This window comes from Chiloscyllium plagiosum, chromosome 10, assembly GCF_004010195.1.
Source record: "Chiloscyllium plagiosum isolate BGI_BamShark_2017 chromosome 10, ASM401019v2, whole genome shotgun sequence".
Lineage (NCBI taxonomy): Eukaryota > Metazoa > Chordata > Chondrichthyes > Orectolobiformes > Hemiscylliidae > Chiloscyllium > Chiloscyllium plagiosum.
Genome location: NC_057719.1, coordinates 88,305,856 through 88,328,420, shown reverse-complemented (window position 1 = coordinate 88,328,420; position 22,565 = coordinate 88,305,856). Strand labels below are relative to the sequence as shown.

General features: G+C 41.1%; 1 protein-coding gene across 1 annotated transcript; it reads left to right on the top strand.

Annotated features, from left to right (window-relative positions):
* Positions 1–8,234: 8,234 nt before the first annotated feature.
* Positions 8,235–18,287, top strand: LOC122554026 (EEF1A lysine methyltransferase 3-like). Its single transcript, XM_043698513.1, has 3 exons — positions 8,235–8,426; positions 16,280–16,391; positions 17,833–18,287. The coding sequence occupies exons 1-3, from the start codon at positions 8,235–8,237 to the stop codon at positions 18,285–18,287; spliced, it is 759 nt and encodes a 252-aa protein (XP_043554448.1).
* The last annotated feature ends 4,278 nt before the right edge of the window (positions 18,288–22,565 follow it).

The following is a 22,565-nucleotide window of genomic DNA, read 5'->3' as shown; positions in this document are numbered from 1 at the left end:
GATTAGCATAGCTAGTTAGAGAAATAAGTACGGTGCTGTATATCAGCGGGAGTGGGGTATTCATTACCATTGCCCATTCAGGTTTAGTGATAATTTTACACAACCCAAAGACAGCACCAGAAATACAATGGTAGAATACTTTGTTCTGTTTCCAGTGATCAGACAGGATTCTTATTCCAAGTGTGTACATCCACTTCTTTAATGTCCTCACTGTACATTCTGTTTCTTTGGCAAAGACTTTCACACAGTTCTGACAAGTTTGATGAAATGGTGAGGTGACCAACTGTTGCTGAATTGAGCGAAGCCTGATGAAACTATATAGAAGCAACTGTTTCACATCCTAAAGAAATATTGAATCAGCTAAACATCATGTCAAAAGCAACAGAAAACAGCTTATCATTGTTGAAAGTAAATAAATGCACTGACAGGAAGCCTGTTATTCTGATGACTGTAAATACCCTTTCACACTAATCTTCTCTCAGCAGCTAGGTTCACTTGCCTTGAGTACAACACTCCTGTGACCTTCCTCTGGCTTCTATGCACAATGAGCAGTGAGATTATACTGATCCTTTCCTATCTGGAAGGATCTTGTGGTGTAGAATGCCAGGGCAATAATGACTTCCAAGGCCATTGGGAGAGCAGCACTTAACCTAATTCGAGGCTGGAGTTTGCTGTGAAACCAGCAGCACAACTCTGTGACTACCTCCTTCGTGAAAGTTAAAAAAAAATCAAACAACACCAGGTTATAGTGCAACAGGTTTATTTGGAAGCGCTACCTTTCGAAAAGCTGCTTCTTCATCACACAACAACCACTTGATGTTGTGTGATTTTTAACTTTGTCCACCCAGTCCAAAACCGGCACCTCCAAATCCTTTGTGAAACAGTCTCTACAGGCTCCTGACTTGGGCCAAGTCAGAGTGGTGCTTCTGGAATATCCTTCGTGGGTCAGGCCCTTTATGGAAAAATCACCTTCTCGTCACCCAGTGGTTAGCACTGCTGCCTCACAGCGCCTGTAGACCCGGGTTCAATTCCCGACTCAGGCGACTGACTGTGTGGAGTTTGCACATTCTCCCCGTGTCTGCGTGGGTTTCCTCCGGGTGCTCCGGTTTCCTCCCACAGTCCAAAGATGTGCGGGTCAGGTGAATTGGCCATGCTAAATTGCCCGTAGTGATAGGTTAAAGGGGTAAAGGTAGGGGTATGGGTGGGTTGCGCTTCGGCGGGTCGGTGTGGACTTGTTGGGCCGAAGGGCCTGTTTCCACACTGTAAGTAATCTAATCTAATCTAGTCCCTCATCATGTCTAGCCAATGCACCATACCAAGTGGCACAGCAGTGACAAATCTCATACATATGCAAGGGAATGTTATTTTCTGCTTCCCCTTCATGAGCAAAAGCCTCAAAATTGTGCCAACAAAACACCATACTGCCTCCAGAAACATTGTCTTAGCACAAGCATGTTAAATTATTCTGTTGTGACATACTGTTACAGTAAGCTGCAGACTACTGCCAATCTCGCTTTGTATTGTTTAAGACTAATTAAGGAAAATGGTGCTGCATGACCTTTGAGCAGTTTTAGTATCCTGGAGTCACATCAGCCTATTCTCCTCAATGACGGTATGATTCCATGTTTAGCACATCTTTGAGCACACAGGGAAGGCAACTATGTACACCATTCTTGTCTATTCACACCACATGAGGAAAAAACTCACAAAGAAAATACTGGGAAGCCACTGTAGCACTGCAGAAAGCATTTATTCCTACACAGTTTTCTACCTTAGTGAATGAATGATTTATTTTCACATATGTCTAGGTAGATACAGTGAGAGTGTTCTGTCACCACAATCCGGTGCAATTTTGAGGTCTAAAAGAATAAAAAGATACTTAAATAGAGCTTATCTTCATTAGTTGAGGTCCCAAACATGGCTCCAGGACCTATGCAAGGTCTCTGCAAGGTCCTTGCTTTCGGACTACCAGAGCCAGGAGTCCCTGTTCCACCATCACAGCAGCCTGGCCGCTGATTCACGGAGTCCACACATCAGTCCTATGAAGCCAGGAGGCTCCACTCCAGTCATCACCAAACCGTTGAGGTAGCCACGTGATGTCAGGAAGTACAGAAGAAAAAGGTTAAAAAGACAAAAAAAGGAGAGAAAACAAAACCCCACGGATGGGCATTGTTGGAGAAAATCTTTTGAATAAATCTCGTACAAAGACCTTGAGTACTGACACGTTTATTTCATATATAGCATGGGGAGAGAGAGAGACCAACTTGAATGAATGGTCCCAAATCACTCCAACGGGTTACAGAGTTTCACTGGACTTTATAGTCTTACAGGCATACCATGCCAGTGCCAACATCTTGAACAGCTGAGCCTGCTCTCTCCTCTGCACTGCAAGTCCAGGATCTGTTAGTCAATCCTTAATCCATGCCAGTATTGCACCTCCTATCCCATGTGGGTTAATCTTGTCACCCAAACTCTTGGTGGGGACCTTATCAAAAGCCTACAAAATCTAAATATACTACAGCCATTAACTCTTCACTCTCAATGTTTCAGCAATATCCTCAAATAAAGTCCAACAGTTTTGTTGAAAATGATTTTCCATTCACAAATCTGTACTTACTATGCTCAATCAGATCATTTGTATCCAAGTGTCCATTTGTCATGTCCTTTATCAAAAATTCTAGGATTTTTCCCTACTGTTTCAGGATTCTTTTTTCTCTTGTTCCTTTCTTAAGTAATGGGGCGGTACTTGCAATCTACCGTGGAATCATTCCAGAAACTGGAATTTTGGGATATAATTATCAAGGTATAACCTATCTCTTTGCCACCTCTTTCAACACTCTGGGATGCAGAGTGTTGAAAGAGGTGGCAAAGAGATAGATAATACCTTGATAATTATATGTCCTTTCTATCCATTCCACCTCAGCCTTTTGTAAGTTAATAAGTGCCTAGGTCATGGGCACTTATTAACTTACAAAAGGCTGAGGTGGAGTGGGTAGAAAGGACATATTTCCTTTAGCAAAGAGGTCAATACAAAGGGTCACAAAATTAAAGTAAGGCCAGAGGATTGAAAGAGAGTTGAATAGAAATGCTATTACACTGAAACTGGAGGAGGTCTACAACTCATTATTTGAAAGGGCAGTAGGGGCAATCATCATTGGATGTACAGTTGGAGGTGCTTTAACCTACAGTGCTAAGACAAAGAGCTGGGAAGTAGAATTTGGCTAGCACCTTCTTGCCATAAACGCTTCACCTTCTACACTGCACTTTACATAAATACCCAGAATTAAAATAACACTCTTGCTCAAGGATCATTCTGTAGAATTTCGATTATAACAGCTGTGACTGCAGTCAGGTGATGATTCATTAACCCAGAGAAATTGAGGATAGACTAAGTTGTGTTGTGACAGAGTTACAAAGGTATCCAATCCCAATATCAATCTTCCCAAGTCAGAATGTTCAGGGACAGTTTCGTTCTATACCCAGTGACATCATTCCCATTCAGCACTGGGGATAAAACTAGATATTCAGAAATAGATTACATTGAGGCCAGGATGTTTCTGAACATTTTTTGAACAAAGTAAATATTAAAACAACCAGATAGCACAATGAGTAACAGCAGCAAAGAATTGCAATAAATCCAGCCTGTCTAACAGTTCAAACAAATCACCAGCAACAAAACTGCTAGGACAGGGAGCACCATCAGTACAGGATACCAGCACACTGCTAGGACACAGATTGTTGTCAGAACTAGATACCAGCTCATTGCTGGGATAGGGACTGCTGTCAGTACAGATACCAGCACCCTGCTGGGACAGGCACTACTGTCAGTTCAGGATACCAGCACACTGATGGGACAAGGACTGCTGGCAGTACAGGATAAAAGCTCACTGCTGAGACAGGGACTGCCGTAAGTACAGAATACCAGCACACTGGTAACATATATCTTTACTAGGGCTTGTCTCTCTTTTTGCTGATGAAACTGTTTGCATTTAATCCAAAGCAAATTTTGTCGAGTTGCAAACTCAAATGGGACTGAGTCTTCATATCTCATTTTTCTGATTCCTCTATGAAAATGGGCTCTGCCTGAAAGGTGCAGACATTTGGAGCAAGCAGTAGGGGCTTGCTCTCTGAATGGCAGCAGCTGAATTTCTACACTAACACTGCTGGAATATTACCCAACCCATTTTGAGAGCATTGTCAATCACATGATCACAAGATAAGGGCCAATGAACAATAAATTCCTGAGACTCCAAACACTCTTGCTCATTGTTAGACTATCTTTCAATGTGAACTTTTTCACCTCAGATTCAACCTCAGAACGAAAGTAGTCTGTTCTAATGCTAAATGATCCAATAATGCATGGATCTGATCCCTAAAAGTGGAATCCTATGCAGACAGGATAGTGAAAAACCCATCCGGTAGTTTGCCTTTACTGGTCATTGTGTGGAGTCTCGGAGTTGGGAGGTCATATTGCAGCTGTACAGGACATTGGTTAGGCCACTTTTGGAATACTGCATTCAATTCTGGTCTCCCTGCTACAGGAAGGATGTTGTTAAATTTGAAAGGGTGCAGAAAAGCTTTATAAGGATTTTGCCAGGATTGGAAGGTCAGAGCTCAGGGAGAGCCTTATTAGGCTGGGGCTATTTTCCTTGAAGCCTTGGAGGCTGAAGGGTGGTTTTATAGACATTTAAAAAAAACACTGGGGGAAAGGATAGGGTAATAGCCGAGGTCTTATCCCCAGGTAGGGATGTCCAAAACTAGAGGGTATAGGTTTAAGGAGAAAGGGGAAAGATTTAAAAGGGACCTATGAGGCAACTTTTTCCCACAGAAGGTGGTGTGTGCATGGAATGAGCTGCCAGAGGAAGTGGTGGAGGCTGGTCCAACATTTAAAAGGCATCCGAATGGGTATATGAATAGGAGGGTTTAGAGGAAAGTGGCCAAACGCTGGCAAATGGGATTTGATTAATTTAGGATGTCTGATGGGCACGGATGAGTTGGATTTAAGGATCTGTTTCCATGCCGTACAAATTTATGATTATATGATTCTATCATCAAAGTTCTGCATCTTGTCGCACTCAGTTACGAATGGTGGTGCTGAATTAAACACAACTAGAAAAGAAAACTCTGCAATCATTCCCATTAAGTCAAGGTGAGTATGCACCTAACCACCTTTAATCAGAGCGTGAAGTGGATAATCCATGTTGACATCCTCCTTAGGTCCCCAGCATCACAGTCTCAACTAATTGTATACACTCCATGTAATGTCAAGAAATGGCTGAAGGCAATGGATACTGCAAAGACCCTACCTCTGGCTGTAACACTAAACATACCCCAGAACTAAATGCACCTTTATTCCAGGATATATGAACATGTTATGATAATTTTTGTTTAATATAATCATGTGAGCTAGTTTGAATAAGATTGGATAATATATGTATGCTGGCCTGGAATGTTGACTATGTGAACACTGTTGGATAAATATGGATGAGTCAATGTATAACGTTTTGATTGGAAATTATTATCTGTAGGCATAGCTGATCGGAGGAGAAAGTGAGGTCTGCAGATGCTGGAGATCAAAGTTGAAACTTTATTGCTGGAACAGCACAGCAGGTCAGGCAGCATCCAGGGAACAGGAGATTCGACGTTTCGGGCACAGGCCCTTCTTCAGGAATCGAATAGCTGATCGGAACCTTGGTACCAGGAGAAATAGTACAAAGCCTTTGGTTTCGTAATAAAGTTTGAGCTATATGCCATCTTTTATAATGTACACTTTCCATGCATGCATGAATAAACATTAAACAAAGAAATCCGAGTTCCGTCAGGTCTAAATATCCTGGAGCTGAAATGGTTGACCTCTACGACCACAACCATCTTCCTTTGTTTTAAGTTCGACTTCAACGGGTATTCTCATTTACTCCAGTTTTACTGGGACTCTTATGGAATACTCGATCAACTCTCCCTGATATCAAGGTAGGTACTCTTACTTTTCTCTTGGAGTTCAGCTTTTTTCTCCGTGTTTGAACCAGAGATGTAAGGAGGTTGGGTGCAGAGCGGGCTGGGAAAAGCCAAACTGGGCACCAGCTTTCCTTGGTGTCAGGCAAAGGTCAATGTTGTTACTGTACGTAGCTAGAGGTGTGGCAGTACCAGAGCACAAATCTTCAGTACAATTGCCAGAATGTTGTTAGGTTTTGCAGTATCCAGTGCCTTCAGCCTGCCTTGATGCTATGTAGGGTGAATTGAAAAGAAAGAGTCCTGGCATTGGTGATACTGGGGACCTCTGGAGCGAGCCAAGACGGAACATCCTACTTATGACTCAAGATGATGGAAAATACTTCAGCCTCTTGCACTGATATGCTGGGCTCCCGTCATTGAGGATATTTGTGAAACCTTCAGTGAGTTTAACTGCCCAGTACCATTCACGACTGGATGTGGCTGGACTGAACTCTATCCTATCACTTGCTGTCACAATTTGGCATACAAGTACACCTAGTAGAAAGTGAGGACTGCAGATGCTGGAAATCAGAGTCAAGAGTATGGTGCTGCAAAAGCACAGCACATCAGGCAACATCTGAGGATCAGGCGAATCGACGTTTTGGACAAGGGCTTATGCTCGAAACATCGATTCTCCTGCTCCTTGGATGCTGCCTGACATACAAGTACTCCGGTTTGGTAGCTTCACCAGGTGGACACCTAATTTTTAGGTATGCCTGGTCCTACTCCCAGCAAGCCCTGTTGCACTCTTCATTGAACCAGGGTTGATTCCCTTGATGGTGATGTTTATAGATTGTAGTTGAATACAGTTCTGCTGCTGCTGCTGCTGATGGCCTACAGCGCTTCATAGATACCCTGCTTGCATTGCTAGATCTGTTCAAAATCTGTCCTATTCAGCACAATGGTTGTGCCACACAACACGATGGATGGGACTTTGTCTCAAAAAAGGCTGTGTAGTACTCATTCCTACCAATACTGTTTGATGCATCTGCTGAAGGTAGACTGACAAGGATGAGGTTATGTTTTCTCTTTTGTCGGTTCCCTCACCAATGTGTCAACCCACGTAAAAGTAAAGTGGCCATAGTCTCAGAAGACCACTCTCTCATTACAGAGAGAGACATTGGTGGTGGTTTAACCTGAGGGCCACTCCAGCAGAGGTGAGGGGAGAGATTGACAAGGACAGTCCTTCATGGCAACCTCAGCCGGTGCGGGAATTGAACTACACCGTTGGCAGTGTTCTGCATCACAAAGCAGCTAAGAGTCCAACTAACTGACCTAATCAACCCTCACTATCTGCCATAGACACAGTCTGGAAGATTTGTTCTTCAGGTCAGAGGCTGGGAATTTGTAGAACTTACAGCATATAGAGTACAATACTGTACATGTCAATGTTAACTCTTCGAAAGAATTACCCAATCAATCCCACTGCACCACTTTCCCCACAGCCTTGCAATGAATAAATTAAAAAAAAACACTGCTGCAGTTTGTCATTTGCTGGTTTGAGCAAATCAGCGTCCTGCGATGCTTGGCACCTTGCCTGGGTATGGCCATTTAAAAATGTGACTGGAGATCTAGTTTGTAACATTGGTGAGATCATGTTTGTGCGTTATACTGAAAGGAGTTGATAATCATTGTGGGACTTTTCAGTGAGTTTTCCAACATGAATATCTTTGTATTTGCATTTTGAAAGTTAACTATAACTGTTAAGTATTCTTCTACTCAAGAAACTAACCTCTTTGTTAAAAGAATTCCTTTAACAGTAGTTTGTGGCAGACATTGTAGTATAACCATCCTTCTAAGGTTTCAGCTAATTCTTTGATCTTTCTCTCAAACTACTTATTATTGTCTCACTGAGAAGTTGAATTAACCTCAAGAAAATTGTTTATCATCATAAATGTGTAAAGAGGCTTTTTCCAGTCTCAGACCTAAATGAAGTCAGACCTATATGCATTGAATCTTATATCTGTAGCTTCTGTTTCCTCATCCCTAAACTTTATTTATCCCTGCAAAACATTTTTTATGAATGCATATAACTACAAAGACAGAGGCTCCAACCTGTTACACTGACAGACCCGATCCACATTTTGTACAAACTTGACAAAATAAATCAATAATTTAATCACTTTCCCAGATTTGAATGCTTTTACTCTTTGTGCAAAAGGTGACAGAAGAGAGCTGTCCAAATCTGATTGTTGCATCAGGAGCAATTTGGAGTTGAAAAGTAGCTCTGAGAAATCAGAGATATGGAAGGAAGATCTGGGAGCAGGAAGACAGCCAAGCACATGGATAAGTCCAGCAATGTTCTCTCGAAGGAAGATCCTGAGGGTAATTTACCCAGTATTCTGGTGAACCACTACCAGTTTTGTGGCTATGACTTGGAGATCACTCGGTACTTGAATGAAAGGATGGGGGTCTCAGCTTTCGTTTGGAACAGTGTAAGTTTAAAGAACTTTTGTATTAACCTAGTTTGGGGAAACTAGTCAACATTTACATCTTACATTACCTGAGAAAAACTGCAGCGTCTTCACTCACTAATAGCAGAAGATGTTGCAAATACTCAACAGGTCGGGCGGTACCCTTGGAGAAAGAGAGATTTAATATTTCAGGTCAGCAATGACTGATCAGAATTAGGACATGTTGGAGATATAACAGGCTTTAAACAAATGCAAGCAAGTGGGAAATGAGACAAGGGAGGAACCAAAAGAGAAGTCTATAAGGGAAAGAAGGCAGGAGAGATTAAATAACAAGAGGAATGATAGTCCAAAGCAAAAGGAGCTGGTAATTCATTGGACATTGAATTCAATTAGCTTTATTGTCACGTATACTCACATGACTACTGTGAAAAGTTTATAAGTCACCACTTATGGTGTCACCTTAGACACAAAGGTACCTATGTATAGATTGAGTACAAATGTTTAGGTTAAAAACTCAAAAATAAATTAATAAAAATTCCAGCAGTACAGACTTTCAAAAGTACTGAAATCAAGTCTTACTATTCTTGGTGTTTAAAAGTCTGCAGAATTTCCCAACTTACCTGTCTTTTTGTCCCAGATTGACAGAAACCATAAACTAGGTTTCTATCCTTAATAAAAATTACAATTTAATACAAAATAATGCTTTCTAACCATAGGTAAACAATTATAAACCATTAACATATAACTTACTGGTTAAATAACCAACACACACACACACGAAGACTGGGAAGGCAGTTCACTGGCCCTAGTACACATGGGTTTTTCTGAGATGATCCTTTTACTGTTCAGAATGCTGCTTCTCAATCTTCCTCCTGTAGGTAATTTCACTTGTTTTCAGAATGCTGAAGGTGACTGGTACACACTTATAAAAGTCTCTGATTTATTAATTTAAAAAATCACAGCTTGCAGCAACTGATTAGGGGAAACGAACTGGCTGTCTTCAGGCAGGAGATACTTTTTACTGCAGAGCAAAAACATGGTTCCTTCTCTTCCAGATAGCCCCTGAACATTTACATCCCCAACCTATTCAGCTATTTAGGAGTCAATCTCATAGTTGGTTCGGGCAGGGAGTCTTTGTTATTGATGACTAGTCACTATTTCACTGACCAATCCTGTTGTCAGGAAAATCTCCATTTGTACACAGCCTCTGGCTCCAGTTCATCTGGAACCAGGCTTTCCACCTTCGCTTGAACAAGCAACTGTGTAAACAGCACTCACAATGAATGTCTGGTAACTTGCTTTTAGAAAGTGCAGTAAATCTACAATAATCCTTGTCTTTAAAACAGTACTTTTCTGATTTCAGTCCACAATCAAAAAATTAGAAATAAAAGATTATAGGCTTTACAACAAGTAAAGCATTAAATGGTAGATCTACAGATTTCCCTCAGTAGAAAAGGCCCTTTCTTTCCTGTCCGTATCTTATTATACACTCATTTTATATCCTTTTTTTAAACCAACATTAACAATCTTTTGTCTGTTGCATTGGGCCTCTACGCCTTCTGTTCCCTTCGCCCCACCTTTATTTCTGTCAGAAGTATTAAATAAGCATTTTCTAATGTCTTTCACTTCTGAAGAAGTCACACTGGACTCGAAATGTTAACTCTGTTTGTCTATCCACATATGTGTTGGATTTCTCTAGAATGTGTTTGTCTGTGATGTTAGTAGGATGCCTGCAGAGGCAGGAAGTGGCCCTGAAATGATTACTTAAGTGACTCAATTGGACATTTGGCAACTAATCTGCCAACAGTTGGCAAAATGGCAGTAGGAAGGCATCATTCATGATACCCCATTCCTGCTTGCCATGTTCCCAACTACCAGAGGGCTCATAAAACTCTGACAGTTTTGTCAATATCTTCTGATTCCCAAATCCTCCTCTAATAGGCAAACTTTCTCTAGACCTACTCTGTATTGATTCCTTATGGTTTTGGTTTTGATCACTCTTATATCTTTTCCCAATATTCTAATTTTTAAGAAGATAAACCCCAGCTTCTGTAATATATCCACATTAAATCTAAGCCTTCATCTGTAGAACCATTCCTATAAATCTTTTCATATCCTCTCTAAAGGGTTTAGTTTCTTCCTAAAGTGTGGTGTTTAGAATTGGACTTACTAATTCAGTTGAAGCTGAAGATGTGTTTAATAAAGGTTATCATAATCTCTTGGTTTTCACCCTAGTTACAAATCCCAAAATCACATATGCTGGGTCTTCCTAAAGTGGTGTTTGGGACCCCAAGTGGAGTTGCATGCAGTAATTTGGAGGTTGCAATCTCCAGGAGTATAGCCCTTGCGGAGCTATACTCCTGCCCTAACAAACAGCCACCCATTCTCACAGGCATAACCCTCACAGTTCTCATTGAATGGGTCCCTTTCAAGCCTTGTATTTAGGTCACAATGGGAAAAAGTTTGGGAAGCACTGCCTAAGCCTCTATGACCATTGGCTCAACGTGCTTGTCACCATCAACAATCAGCTATCTCTTTTGCTGTATCATGTTTTAGAATTGTACCCTTTATTTCCCATTGTCTGTAATTCTTATGAGAAAAATGTATCACTTCAAACTTCTTTGGGTTAAATTTCCTCAGCAAAGTGTTTACCCATTCCACCAGCCTGTCTATGTCCTTTTGAAGACTGTCACTATCCTCCTCACTGTTCACAATACTTCTAGTTTTCACTTACCTACAGATCTTGAAAAGTGTTCCTGTAGATCAAAGTGTATTTCATTGATATGTACTAAGAAAAATAGTGGTCTTAGTGCCAGACCCTATGGAACCCCATATTTATCTCCTTCTAACCTAAAACGCAACAGATTCCCACTACTCTTTCACATCACCTGCATTACCCCCATTGATCCTCTCTGTAACTTCATCAAAATTTTCAGTCTAATTAGTTAAACATGCTTTGAACAAATCCAGGTTGGTTTAATTAAACTCATTTGTCCAAGTGATTGTTAATTGTGTCCTGAACTATTGCTTCTAACTGCCTTCTCCAATCACCAAAGTTAAACTGACTGGGCTGTAGTTGCAGGATTTAACTTTACAATCTTTTCTGAACAAGGGTGTAATATTTGTAAACTTAGCACCACCCATATTTAAGCAACATTGAAAGGTTATAACCATGCCTACTTACTTTGGTATCTTTGATACATCCCATTCAGCCCTGGTGATTTATCAATGTTACTACAGTCAATCTTTCTAATAACTTGTTTATTACTCTATCCAGTTTCAAACTTGCACTCTTTCACGATAACTTGGAAACATCTTTCTGCTTGGGAAGGACAGATCCATTTATTTAGAAACAAAGTCAGAAATTGCTGGAAAAACTCAGCAGGTCTGGCAGCATTTGTGGAGAGAAAGCAGAGTTAACGTTTCAGGTTCAGTGATTCTTCTTTACAGCTGATTGTAGCTGGGAAAAGGTTGGTAATGTATGCTGAAGCTGGGGTGAGGGTAGGGGGTTAGGGAAGAGAAGTAAACTATAGGTAGTGGTAGAAAGAGAGGGAGAGAACAATAGTTTAGCAGACAAAGGAATGGGTAATAGTCAGCCTAGAAGAATCGCGAGCTACTAATGGAGACCTTTAGTACCTGAAAATGGGTTTGTTTGTGATAACAGCCCATGTGATGACAAGGCCTGGTGTACACTGGTTGCGCTAAGGACAAGGAAGAAGGTGCTCTGACCCTAAAATTATTGAACTTGACATTGAGTCCTAAAGACTGTAGGGTTCCCAAGCAAAAAATAGGATGAGCATTTTTCCTGCAATTTCTGTTTTTGTTTCTGAAATCTGCTGGAAAGTTGTAGTTCTTCAGTTTATTCATTTAGAACCTCAGCCATACCCTCTGCTTCTTTGTGTAGATCCATCTTTTTTGTGTCCTAATAAAGCCCACTTCTCATCTTGCTACTTTTTTTGCTATTTATATGCCTGTAGAAGACTTTTGGATTCCCTTTTCATTTAGCTGCCAGTTTCTTCTCATACTCTAGCTTGTTATAATCTCTATAGAGACTGATGATGTTTACAAAGGGATTTGAACTTCCAGTGACTGGCTTAAAGGATTACATATGATTTCAAGTTTTAAGATTTTAATGTAACAAATAAACTAAACACAGCATTGACTATTTTCGTAGGTAACATGTAGTTTAGATCACAGAAAATGTCCCTCATTTAACTTTTAAAATGGCCAAAACTCCCATCCACAATTACACTTCACCCTGTCCTAGTAGCAACACTGATTAACTGTCCTCTAGTAGTCAAACTCCATTTTAGCTTGAAATTCAAGAGGCAATTAAAGTCTAACTGTTTATAAAACCTGATACGTTGTAGTTCCATATTGTTTCTATTTTATAGACTAGTCCTCCTCTCAATTCTTTACACTTTTACCATCCCATTCTATATTAGGATAAAATTAAAAATCACACAACACCAGGTTATAGTCCAACAGGTTTATTTGGAAGCACCCCAGTCCAAAACCGGCACCTCCAAGTTATATATTAGGATAATTTAAGTTACTCATCATAAATGTGTGCATTCTCTATAATTTCCTTGCAAGTTTTCTCCTCTACATTTTTCGTACTAGTTTATGCCCTTTGCAATACATAGTAGTGTAACTGTAGTAGTAGTGTAATTGTATCTCTACCATTTAACTTGAACCAATCAGATCCTGTTATTGGACTCCCCTAGGACAACTCTCTCTAGCACTGGAATATAATCCTTAACTAATGAAAGCCACTCCCGCCCCATCCATTTTCTTTCTCATGTGGATATCTGCACGAAAGCTCATCAACTTTATTTATTACATATGTGTATTTACATATGTGCACAGTTATTATATTCCCCTAAATCTGATTCCACCTAATACTTTGCTATTTCTTACACATGTGCTATGTGTCTCTCCCACCTGATGAAGGAGCAGTGCTCTGAAAGCTTGTAGGTTCAAATAAACTGTTGGACTCTGACCTGGCGTTGTGTGATTTTCAACTTGGTCCACTCGAGTCTAACACTGGCACCTCCATGTTATCTCTCCTAATCATTCTCGCAACTTCTTTTTTCAAATTCAGTCAAGGGGTGAGGGCATCGCTGGCCAGGCCAAGATTTATTGGCCATCCCTAATTGTTAAGAGTAAGCCACATTGCTGTGGGTCTGGATTCACATGTAGGCCAGAAGGATGGCAATTTCCTTCCCTAATTGGCATTAATGAACTAGATGGGTTTTTCCTGACAATCGACAATGGATTCATAGTCATCATTAGACTCTTAATTCCAGATATTTATTCAATTCAAATTCCACCATCTGCCACAGCGGGATTCGAACCCAGCTGCCCAGAACATTACCTGGGTCTCTGGATTAACAGTCCAGCGTTAATACCACTTCCTTAAAATACATCTTGCTTCCAATTCCCCTGCCAAAGTAGTTTGAACTCTTCCCAACAGCACTAACAATCCACCCTTCTCGAATTGTCCTGCTCTCTTGTTGGTCAAAGATCTATTGAACTCAACTTTGAATATATACAATAACCTGGCCTCTACTACAGTCAAGGTCTGAGACTCTAAAACCCATTAAAAGAAGAAGCCTCTCATTTCCATCTTAAATCTAGCCTCTGACTCAAGCTGACTGTTGCTCCTCTCTAAGCTCTCCATAAATTACCAAAATCATTTTAACATTGTTTAGATGAATATAGAAGTCTTGAATGCATAACATAAAAGAGTTGTGGAAGCCCTAACAATAGCAACTTTACAAAGAGAATGGGATAAATTCTTAGATATTATTCTGAAATTGTGCTTCCCAGTCCTAGATTCCCTCAGGGAAGTCCAGCATGGAAACCCAAGGTGTTATGCTTTCCTGAATACGGAAGAGGTTGTTAAAGAGATAGGGTGCACTATAGTCAGAGTTTGCCAGGAATCTTCTAACATAAGGCCTCAAAACTCTAAAGCGTTGGGAAGGGTACATTCATCCAGAAGACAGAACAAAAGGATAAATCATACCATAATAGGCTGCTTGGTCATTACATCACAAGAAAACAGGCATTCTGCCTCAAACGTTTAATGTTGGTGTTTATGCTCCATGTGATGTTATTAAACTGGAAAGAGTGCAAAAAAGATTGACAAGGATGTTAACAAGACTGTGCTTATATGGAAAGAGCTGCCAGAGGAAGCAGTATAGTTATGTACAATTGCAACATTTAAAAGACATTTGGGCGGTACGTGGATAAGAGCCAAATGCTGGCATATGGGAAAGGTCAGTTTAGGAAACCTGGTCAGCAATGAGTTGGGCCGAAGGGCCTGATTCACAGCTCTCTTCCCCAAATCCTATCAGCAGAACCTTTTATTCCATTTTCATTCACAAGCTTATCCATTTCATAATGCCTTACATACAAGACATACTAAGTCATAGCTCAAGAGTGGAAAAATGCAGGGAGAGTAGATAATTGGATAGCTCTTTCAAACAGCTGGTGGAGGTGTATGGTTTGAATGGTCTTTCTCTGTATGTTAAAACTCCTGTTCTATCGCTGCACCTGCATGACAGTAAATTCATAGAGCCATAGAGATGTATAGCACAGAAACAGACCCTTCATTCCATTGTCCATGCCGACCATATATACTAAGTTAATCGAGTCCCATTTGCCAGCAGTTGTCCCAAATCCCTGCAAACCCTTCCTATTGATGTACCCATTCCTGAAGAAGGGCTTATGCCCGAAACGTCAATTCTCCTGCTCCTCGGATGCTGCCTGGCCTGCTGTGTTTTTCCAGCACCACATTTTTCAACTCTGGTCTCCAGCATCTGCAATCCTCACTTTCTCCTATTCATGTACCCATTCAGATACCTTTTAAATATATTGTACCAGGCTCCACCACTTCCTCTGGCAGCTCATTCCGTACACGTACCACCCTTTGCATGAAAATATTGCACCTCAGGTCCCTTTTAAATCTTTCCCTCTCACCATGAACCTATGCCCTCTAGTTTTGGACACCCCTACCCTGGGAAAAAGATCTTGACTATTCACCCTAACCAAGCCCTAACGATTTTATAATCACCTATAAGGTCACCCCTCAGCCTCCAACACTCCAGGGAAAATACGCCTAGTCTGTTGAGCTTCTCCTGATAGCTCAAACCCTCAACCCTGCCAACATCTTTGTAAATCTTTTTTGCACCTTTTCAAGTTTAACATCTTTTCTATTAGCAGGAAGACCAGAATTGAATACAGTATTCCAAAAGTGGCTTAACCAATGTCCTGTCCAGCCATAGCATGACATCCCAACTCCTATACTCAATGCACTGATAGTCCACTATCACCTGATAAACAATCACCTGATGAAGGAGCGTCGCTCTGAAAGCTAGTGTGCTTCCAATTAAACCTGTTGGACTATAACCTGGTGTTGTGTGATTTTTAACTTTGTACACCCCAGTCCAACATCGGCATCTCCAAATCCTGATCATTTAAGGAAGTGTACTTAAGGTCTTCTTCACTACCCTGTCTACTTTTGACTCCACCTTCAAGGAGCTATGAACCTGCACCCCAAGGTCTCTTTGTTCAGTAACACTCCCAGGACCCTGCCATTAAGTGTACAAGTCCAGCCCTGATTTGCCTTACCAAAAGCGACACCTCACATTTATCTAAATTAAATTTCATCTGCTTTTCCTCGGCTCATCGGCCCATCTAGTCAAGGTTCTATTGTAACTGGATGAAGTGTTAACTGCATCTCCATAGCATGATTTTTAAGAATGGTTGGAAACCCATCATTCCACTACTGCACTGCTACCTGATGTTTTGTTACAACAATGTGCCCAAACTAATTGACTTCAATGGATGTTGCCCTTTGCTTTCCTCAGGGCCTCACTCTCTGCCAGTTCTTCCAGCAGGAGAGGATCAATTTCTCTGGGATGAAGGTGCTTGAGTTAGGATCTGGCACTGGGATCGTGGGAATTCTGGCAGCTTTGCTGGGTGAGTTAAAGAGCAGTTGTCAACCCAATATAATTGCTTTACAAGTCCCATGAATTACCAGAAGATGCATTTTCGTGTTTGCCAGCACAGATTAATATGTTCAAAGACCCCCCTCCCCTATGCTTCATGCTTTGGACAATTAAAAGGGGAATATTCATCTAGACAATCAGGCTCCTGTTGGGAGAATGCATCAACTAAAGATCAGCATTTCTTGTGGTCAGAATCTTAGTGGAGCAAAACCCTGATCTCAACTCTCCATCTCCTGATCAGTTGCTTGCATGGGGTGGGTGGGGACTAGATGGCCAACTCTGATTTAAGGTAATCTGGAAAATTTGTCACATGACCAATTCCCACCAACCACCCTGACCCTACACTCCCAATATACCAACAGGTGCTTTTGAAGTTATGTTCCATTATAGAAACACGACAGGCAATTTACACAAGGAAGTCCCACTTCGACTTTCACTATACTCTCAGGTTATACAGAGGAAGTGCCGGCTGAGATCTGTGCGTGAATTCTGTGAGTGGGATTCTGAATTAATCTCACACACAGTCTGACAATTTCTGCCTGCCACAGGCTTTTGTCCTATAACACACACTCACTCATTCTCTCTCTGCTTTCTGTCAGCCTTGAGGTGCTTTTGGGTCAGAAGGTTATGGGTTCAAGTCCCCTCTAGACCTGTGAGCACAAAACCCAGGCTAACATTTTTATGTAGGAACGAGAAAGTGCTGCCCATTCACCTGACACAGTAAACCAAAGGCTCCATTTACTCTTCCTGGTTAAAATAGGCTCAGGTGGGCGGCATGATGGCTCAGTGGTTAGCACTGCTGCCTCACAGCACCAGGGTCCCAGGTTTGATTCCAGCCTCAGGCGACTGTCTGTGTGGAGTTTGCACATTCTCCCCGTGTCTGCGTGGGTTTCCTCTGGGTGCTCCGGTTTCCTCCCACAGTCCAAAGATGTACAGGTCAGGTGAATTGGCCGTGCTAAGTTGCCCGTAGTGTTAGGTGCATTGGTCAGAGGGAAATGGGTCTGGGTGGGTTACTCTTTGGAGGGTCGGTGTGGACTGGTTGGGCCAAAGGGCCTGTTTCCACACTGTAGGGAATCTAATCTAATCTAATCTTAATTGGAAAACAGTAGGCAACTCCTCTCTGACATTTGTCCCTTGACCAACACCAATGAATCAGATATTTCAACACAGCTTTCATTCCAGGCTGTGGAAGTTTCTATTCGCAAATTGGCTCTCCCACACCCTTCAGCAGGATGCTCCAAAGTCCTTAATTTCTTGGAAAGGATTTGGGACATCCAAAGGTTGTGAAAGCCTAGAGATAATATTTTCCTTATCTTATTCTGTTTCATACCGCTTCCCTGTGACTGTTAACTGGGGTACGGGTCTCCATGATGGGACATAAAGATGAATTAATTCTGTTGCTTCTTCTTTAGGTGGGGAGGTAACCTTGACGGATCAGATCCAAGCTTTGAAGCAAATTGAGTACAACGTTTCAGTCAATGTCCCTGATTCCTGCAGACACCTTCCAAAAATCAGAGCTCTTTCCTGGGGCTTTGACCAAGTGCACTTCCCCAGTGACTATGACATAATCCTGGGTTCAGACATTGTGTATTATCCATCAGATTTCCCCCTGCTGCTGCAGACACTGCGACACCTTAGCAACCAGCGAACAACCATCTACATCGCAACAGAGTTAGGGGGCTGTTGTGCAGCTCACAAATTCCATGAGGAGATTATCCCACAATATTTCAACTCCCGCATTATTTACAGAAACCAGAGGGCTGACATCAATCTGTACAAATTAACACTGAAGGTTCCCAAAACAGGAGAGGAGCTGTCAATGGAGAAAGAGACAAGGAAAAAATTACTGTCCAGACAACCCAAATAGTCCGTGCTACTTCCACCCTCACTACTTCACCCAATCAGAATATCCTGTTTTCTTTCTCTCATAGTTAGATTCCTCCTAGATGCACGTGCCTCAACCACTCTATGTTGAATCAAGTTTCACATTTCAACCTATCAATTTTGAAAGAGGTTTCTCCTGAACTTCTTATTGGATTGATTAGTCATAACTTATAATTTTAACACCTACTTTGGACTCCTCCACATTGGTGCAAAATTGGCAATGAAAGTAACGGTGAGGTGAATGGCATTCCCTATAGTTTATTTCACAGACAGTTTAGGCAAAGAGTATATGTGCAATTGAATAGAGCTATCCAAAATTTGCTGTTAGAGTTGTGCCACTGCCTTTATCTTTAAGAAACCTCAACGCACTGATCAACTGGCAATGCAAATGCATTAATTCTCATGAAGCTGCTGAATTTCATTTTAGGTACGACACATGCATGTCACATGAAGCGAATTCCAGTCCAAATATCACCACAACATCATGATAATTTTGATTGCTTGCAGCCAAACTCTTGCACTGAAATTAACAATGACAAATTATTGCAAGTTCATCACTGAAAATTTTGAAAATGTCCAATATATATTCATTAGTATTTAAATTTTTCCCACTCCTTAATTTCCCTGTCCTTATTTCCCATTTGTCTTTGATTTGACATTGAAATGACTTACTGTAATCCACCTTTCTTCTCAGAGTTTGAGCAGCTACTTTCCCAAACCTCCAGTCTGATTCTGTGGGAAAGTGGCTTCCCACTTCACAGATGCCCAGTTTTACACACTGCAATATTACTGGCTCACAATTTTTGCAACATTCTACACAAAATGATTTGGAAAACTACGCGTAAACACCTAAGTTTAATTAACCAGAGGTCACAGATTTAAATTATTGCTGAAAAAAGGCACTTTTAGTCAAAATTTTTCATGTTGCACTCAACAGGACACGTCCCAAAAATACCAATTCTAGGGGGATACCAACACATATACTCCAACAGTGTAGACTGCTGACATGTTGGCTAGTGGGCTGTCATTAGTAGAGGCGTTTCCATGGAGAATACACCAATGAATGATGATTGCCAGTTAACAGTCAGCTTTGTCTAAAGTTTACCATTCTGAAAGCCAGTATTCATGGAACCTACAAACTCGTGCAATTGAGTTTTTAAAAATACACAATGCATGCCCAAATAGATGGGATCACCGCTCCACCCATCGCTCAACAATATTTTTGTTGGATTCTATGAGAGTCATGAGTTCAATGGAATGACTCTGGATCAGTGGTGCTGGAAGAGCACAGCAATTCAGGCAGCATCCGAGGACAGGCAAAATCGACGTTTCGGGCAAAAGCCCTTCACCTTTATTCCTGATGAAGGGCTTTTGCCCGAAACGTCGATTTTGTCTGTCCTCGGATGCTGCCTGAATTGCTGTGCTCTTCCAGCACCACTGATCCAGAATCTGGTTTCCAGCATCTGCAGTCATTGTTTTTACTTCAATGGAATGACACCTAACCTCTTATTCCTTGCATATTTCTGAGATATAGATGATAGTTTTGCTATATTTGAGTCTGCAGCTGCATGTCAGAATTTCTTTATATATTTTAAGGGGCACCATTGGACACTAAAATTCACATCTGAAATGCAACAGTCAAATAAGCTCCCTATCTTCAATTACCTAGTTGAGAAATCGGCCAGGAGAGCTCTGTATGACTGCCTACTACAAAACTACCTTCACTGGTCAGTATATACATTGGGATTCTTACTGTTCCACATCTTGGTCATCTTGGAAACTTTGTAAATAGGGCCGGAGTTATTTTTTTCACTGTGCAAACTTGATGCTAAAATAGGGTGCGATAATGGCTATCCTGATCAGATTATTACTTGCAGTGTATTTGGTAAACTCATGAACAGAACTTAAACATGGCGACTGTTGGTCCTGAAAAGTGCCCAGTCTACCTCAGATTACCCCAGAAGGATAGGGTATCACTCTGCTATAAAGTAGTACCACCAATGGTCTCTGCCACTAAAGGAATGCTACTGTCAAGTCAAAAAGATGTTCTGCCTATCAAACAAACAAATAATGTGATATATGAATTCAGTACTGATTTGATGTGGGATTTGTACAAAACTGGCGGATTGTATGAAATAACATATCCCATCGGTTGTTCACAACAGGCAAGGCACTGATCATGCCCAACTACTCAGTGCTTGGGAACCTTATAACACCATATCTGCATGTATGGATTGAGCCGCCAGAGGAAATGGTAGAGGCTATTTTAAAAGGCATCTGGATGGGTACAACCACAAAGGATTTTTTTAGTTATCATTTCTATATTGGAGATGGTTGTGTAAAATCTGTTCCCAAGAATGACCACTTGGGCAAGGTACTGAGTGGTGAGTAGTGTGAAACCTGACCAATAATCAAAGCCAGCACCTTCAGATCAAGAATTGAAAAAGTATATCTGTAATAATTTAATTTTATTATATGTAATTTCATTCCCTGAGTATATATTTCTTAATGTTATTTCAGTAATAGGGCAAAGGTCAGTGTGATTTGATGTTTATATTATAAAACTGATTGTAAAAGATATAATCAAACTTGTTGGTTTAATGATGCTCCGATGAAGAGTCAACTAGACTTGAAACGTTAGCTTGCTCTCTCTCCATGGATTCTGTCTGACCAACTGTGATCTCCAGCATTTGTTGTTTTCAGTACCGATTCCAGTATCTGCAGTAATTTGCTCCTCCTTATTGTGTTTAATTATTGTGCAATTTAGTAATTATTTCAGCTTGTTTTTGTCTCTAGTTATGTATGGAATGAGCTGCCAGAGGCAGGTACAATTATAACATTAAAAGACCTTGGACAGGTACGTGGATAGGAAAGGTTTAAAGTGATATGGAGCAAATGCAGGCAAATCAAACTAGTTTAGTTGAGGAAACCTGGTTGGCATGGTTGTGTTGGGCCGAAAGATCTGTTTCTGTGGTGTACATCTCAATGACTCTATGAATAGGAAGGGTTTAGAGGGATATAGGCCAAATGCTGGTAAATGGGACTAGATTAATTTAGGATATCTGGTCAGCATGGATGAGTTGGACCTTCTATGACTCTACGTCAAACATTAGCTGTGATTCTGCAATTAGACAACATTTGCTGCAAAAGTCCTGAGCGTGTGAAGTATTACACTGACAAACAATTTAGGATTCTGAAACTTGGTCTCAGTGTGACACAATTGCAAGTATTTGAAGCTACATAACATGAATACACTTTCTTTTCAGACAGAAAGAACATGTGTGCGCACTGGGGCCCGTTTCAATTCAACAAAATGGGTAACAGCCATTCTCTGGTTCACCTCTTGGGGCAATGCCCCAACCAGAGTCAATCTGTCTGGTTTAAAATTTAACAAAGCCTGGCTGTTAACTGTCAATTCACTAGCTGGTGTATTCTTCAAGGTACTGTCTCCAGGAACCAAATCAACCATTCAGCACTTTCCTCTCATGCATTCATTTCCTGATAATTGTGCTGATGAGCACAAGAAGAAAAGCTTTGACAACATTTTTTTTTACAATACTTAGATTAGATTAGATTCTTTACAGTGTGGAAACAGGTCCTTTGGCTCAACCAGTCCCCTCTGAAGAGTAGCCCACCCAGAACCATTTCCCTCCTAACACTAACGCTAGTGGGCAATTTAGCATGGCCAATTCACCTGACCCGCACATTGTGGGAGGAAAACAGAGCACCCAGAGGAAACCCTCGCAGACACAGGGAAAATGTGCAAACTCCACACAGACAGTTGCCCAAGGCTGGAACTGAACCTGGGACCCTGGTGCTGTGAGGCAGCAGTGCTAACCACTGAACCACCTACTAAAATCTGTACTCTGAAATGACTGATTTAAGATAACTGGCAAGACAACAAGAATACAGATGAGGAGGCACTTTTAGCTATTATCTGGAATGCTTTGCCTGAAAGGATGACAGATGCAGGTTTATTAGTTATTTTCATAAGAAAATTGGAGCAGAGAGAGAGAGTGACAGCGAGAATGAGAACACTTTATTTGTCATTTCTACCATATACAACTGATACAGTTAAAAAGAGACAGCATTCCCCCAGAACCAGGTGCTACATGGACAGCACAAAATACACGATCATACAAAGGGCAGCATAAAGTGCATAAGAAGTACAAAACACGCAAACTACAGTGTACTAAAAGAATGATAATTAATAGACATTGTTCTAGCATCAATTTGAAGTCGTGCAAAGAATAAACCTGAA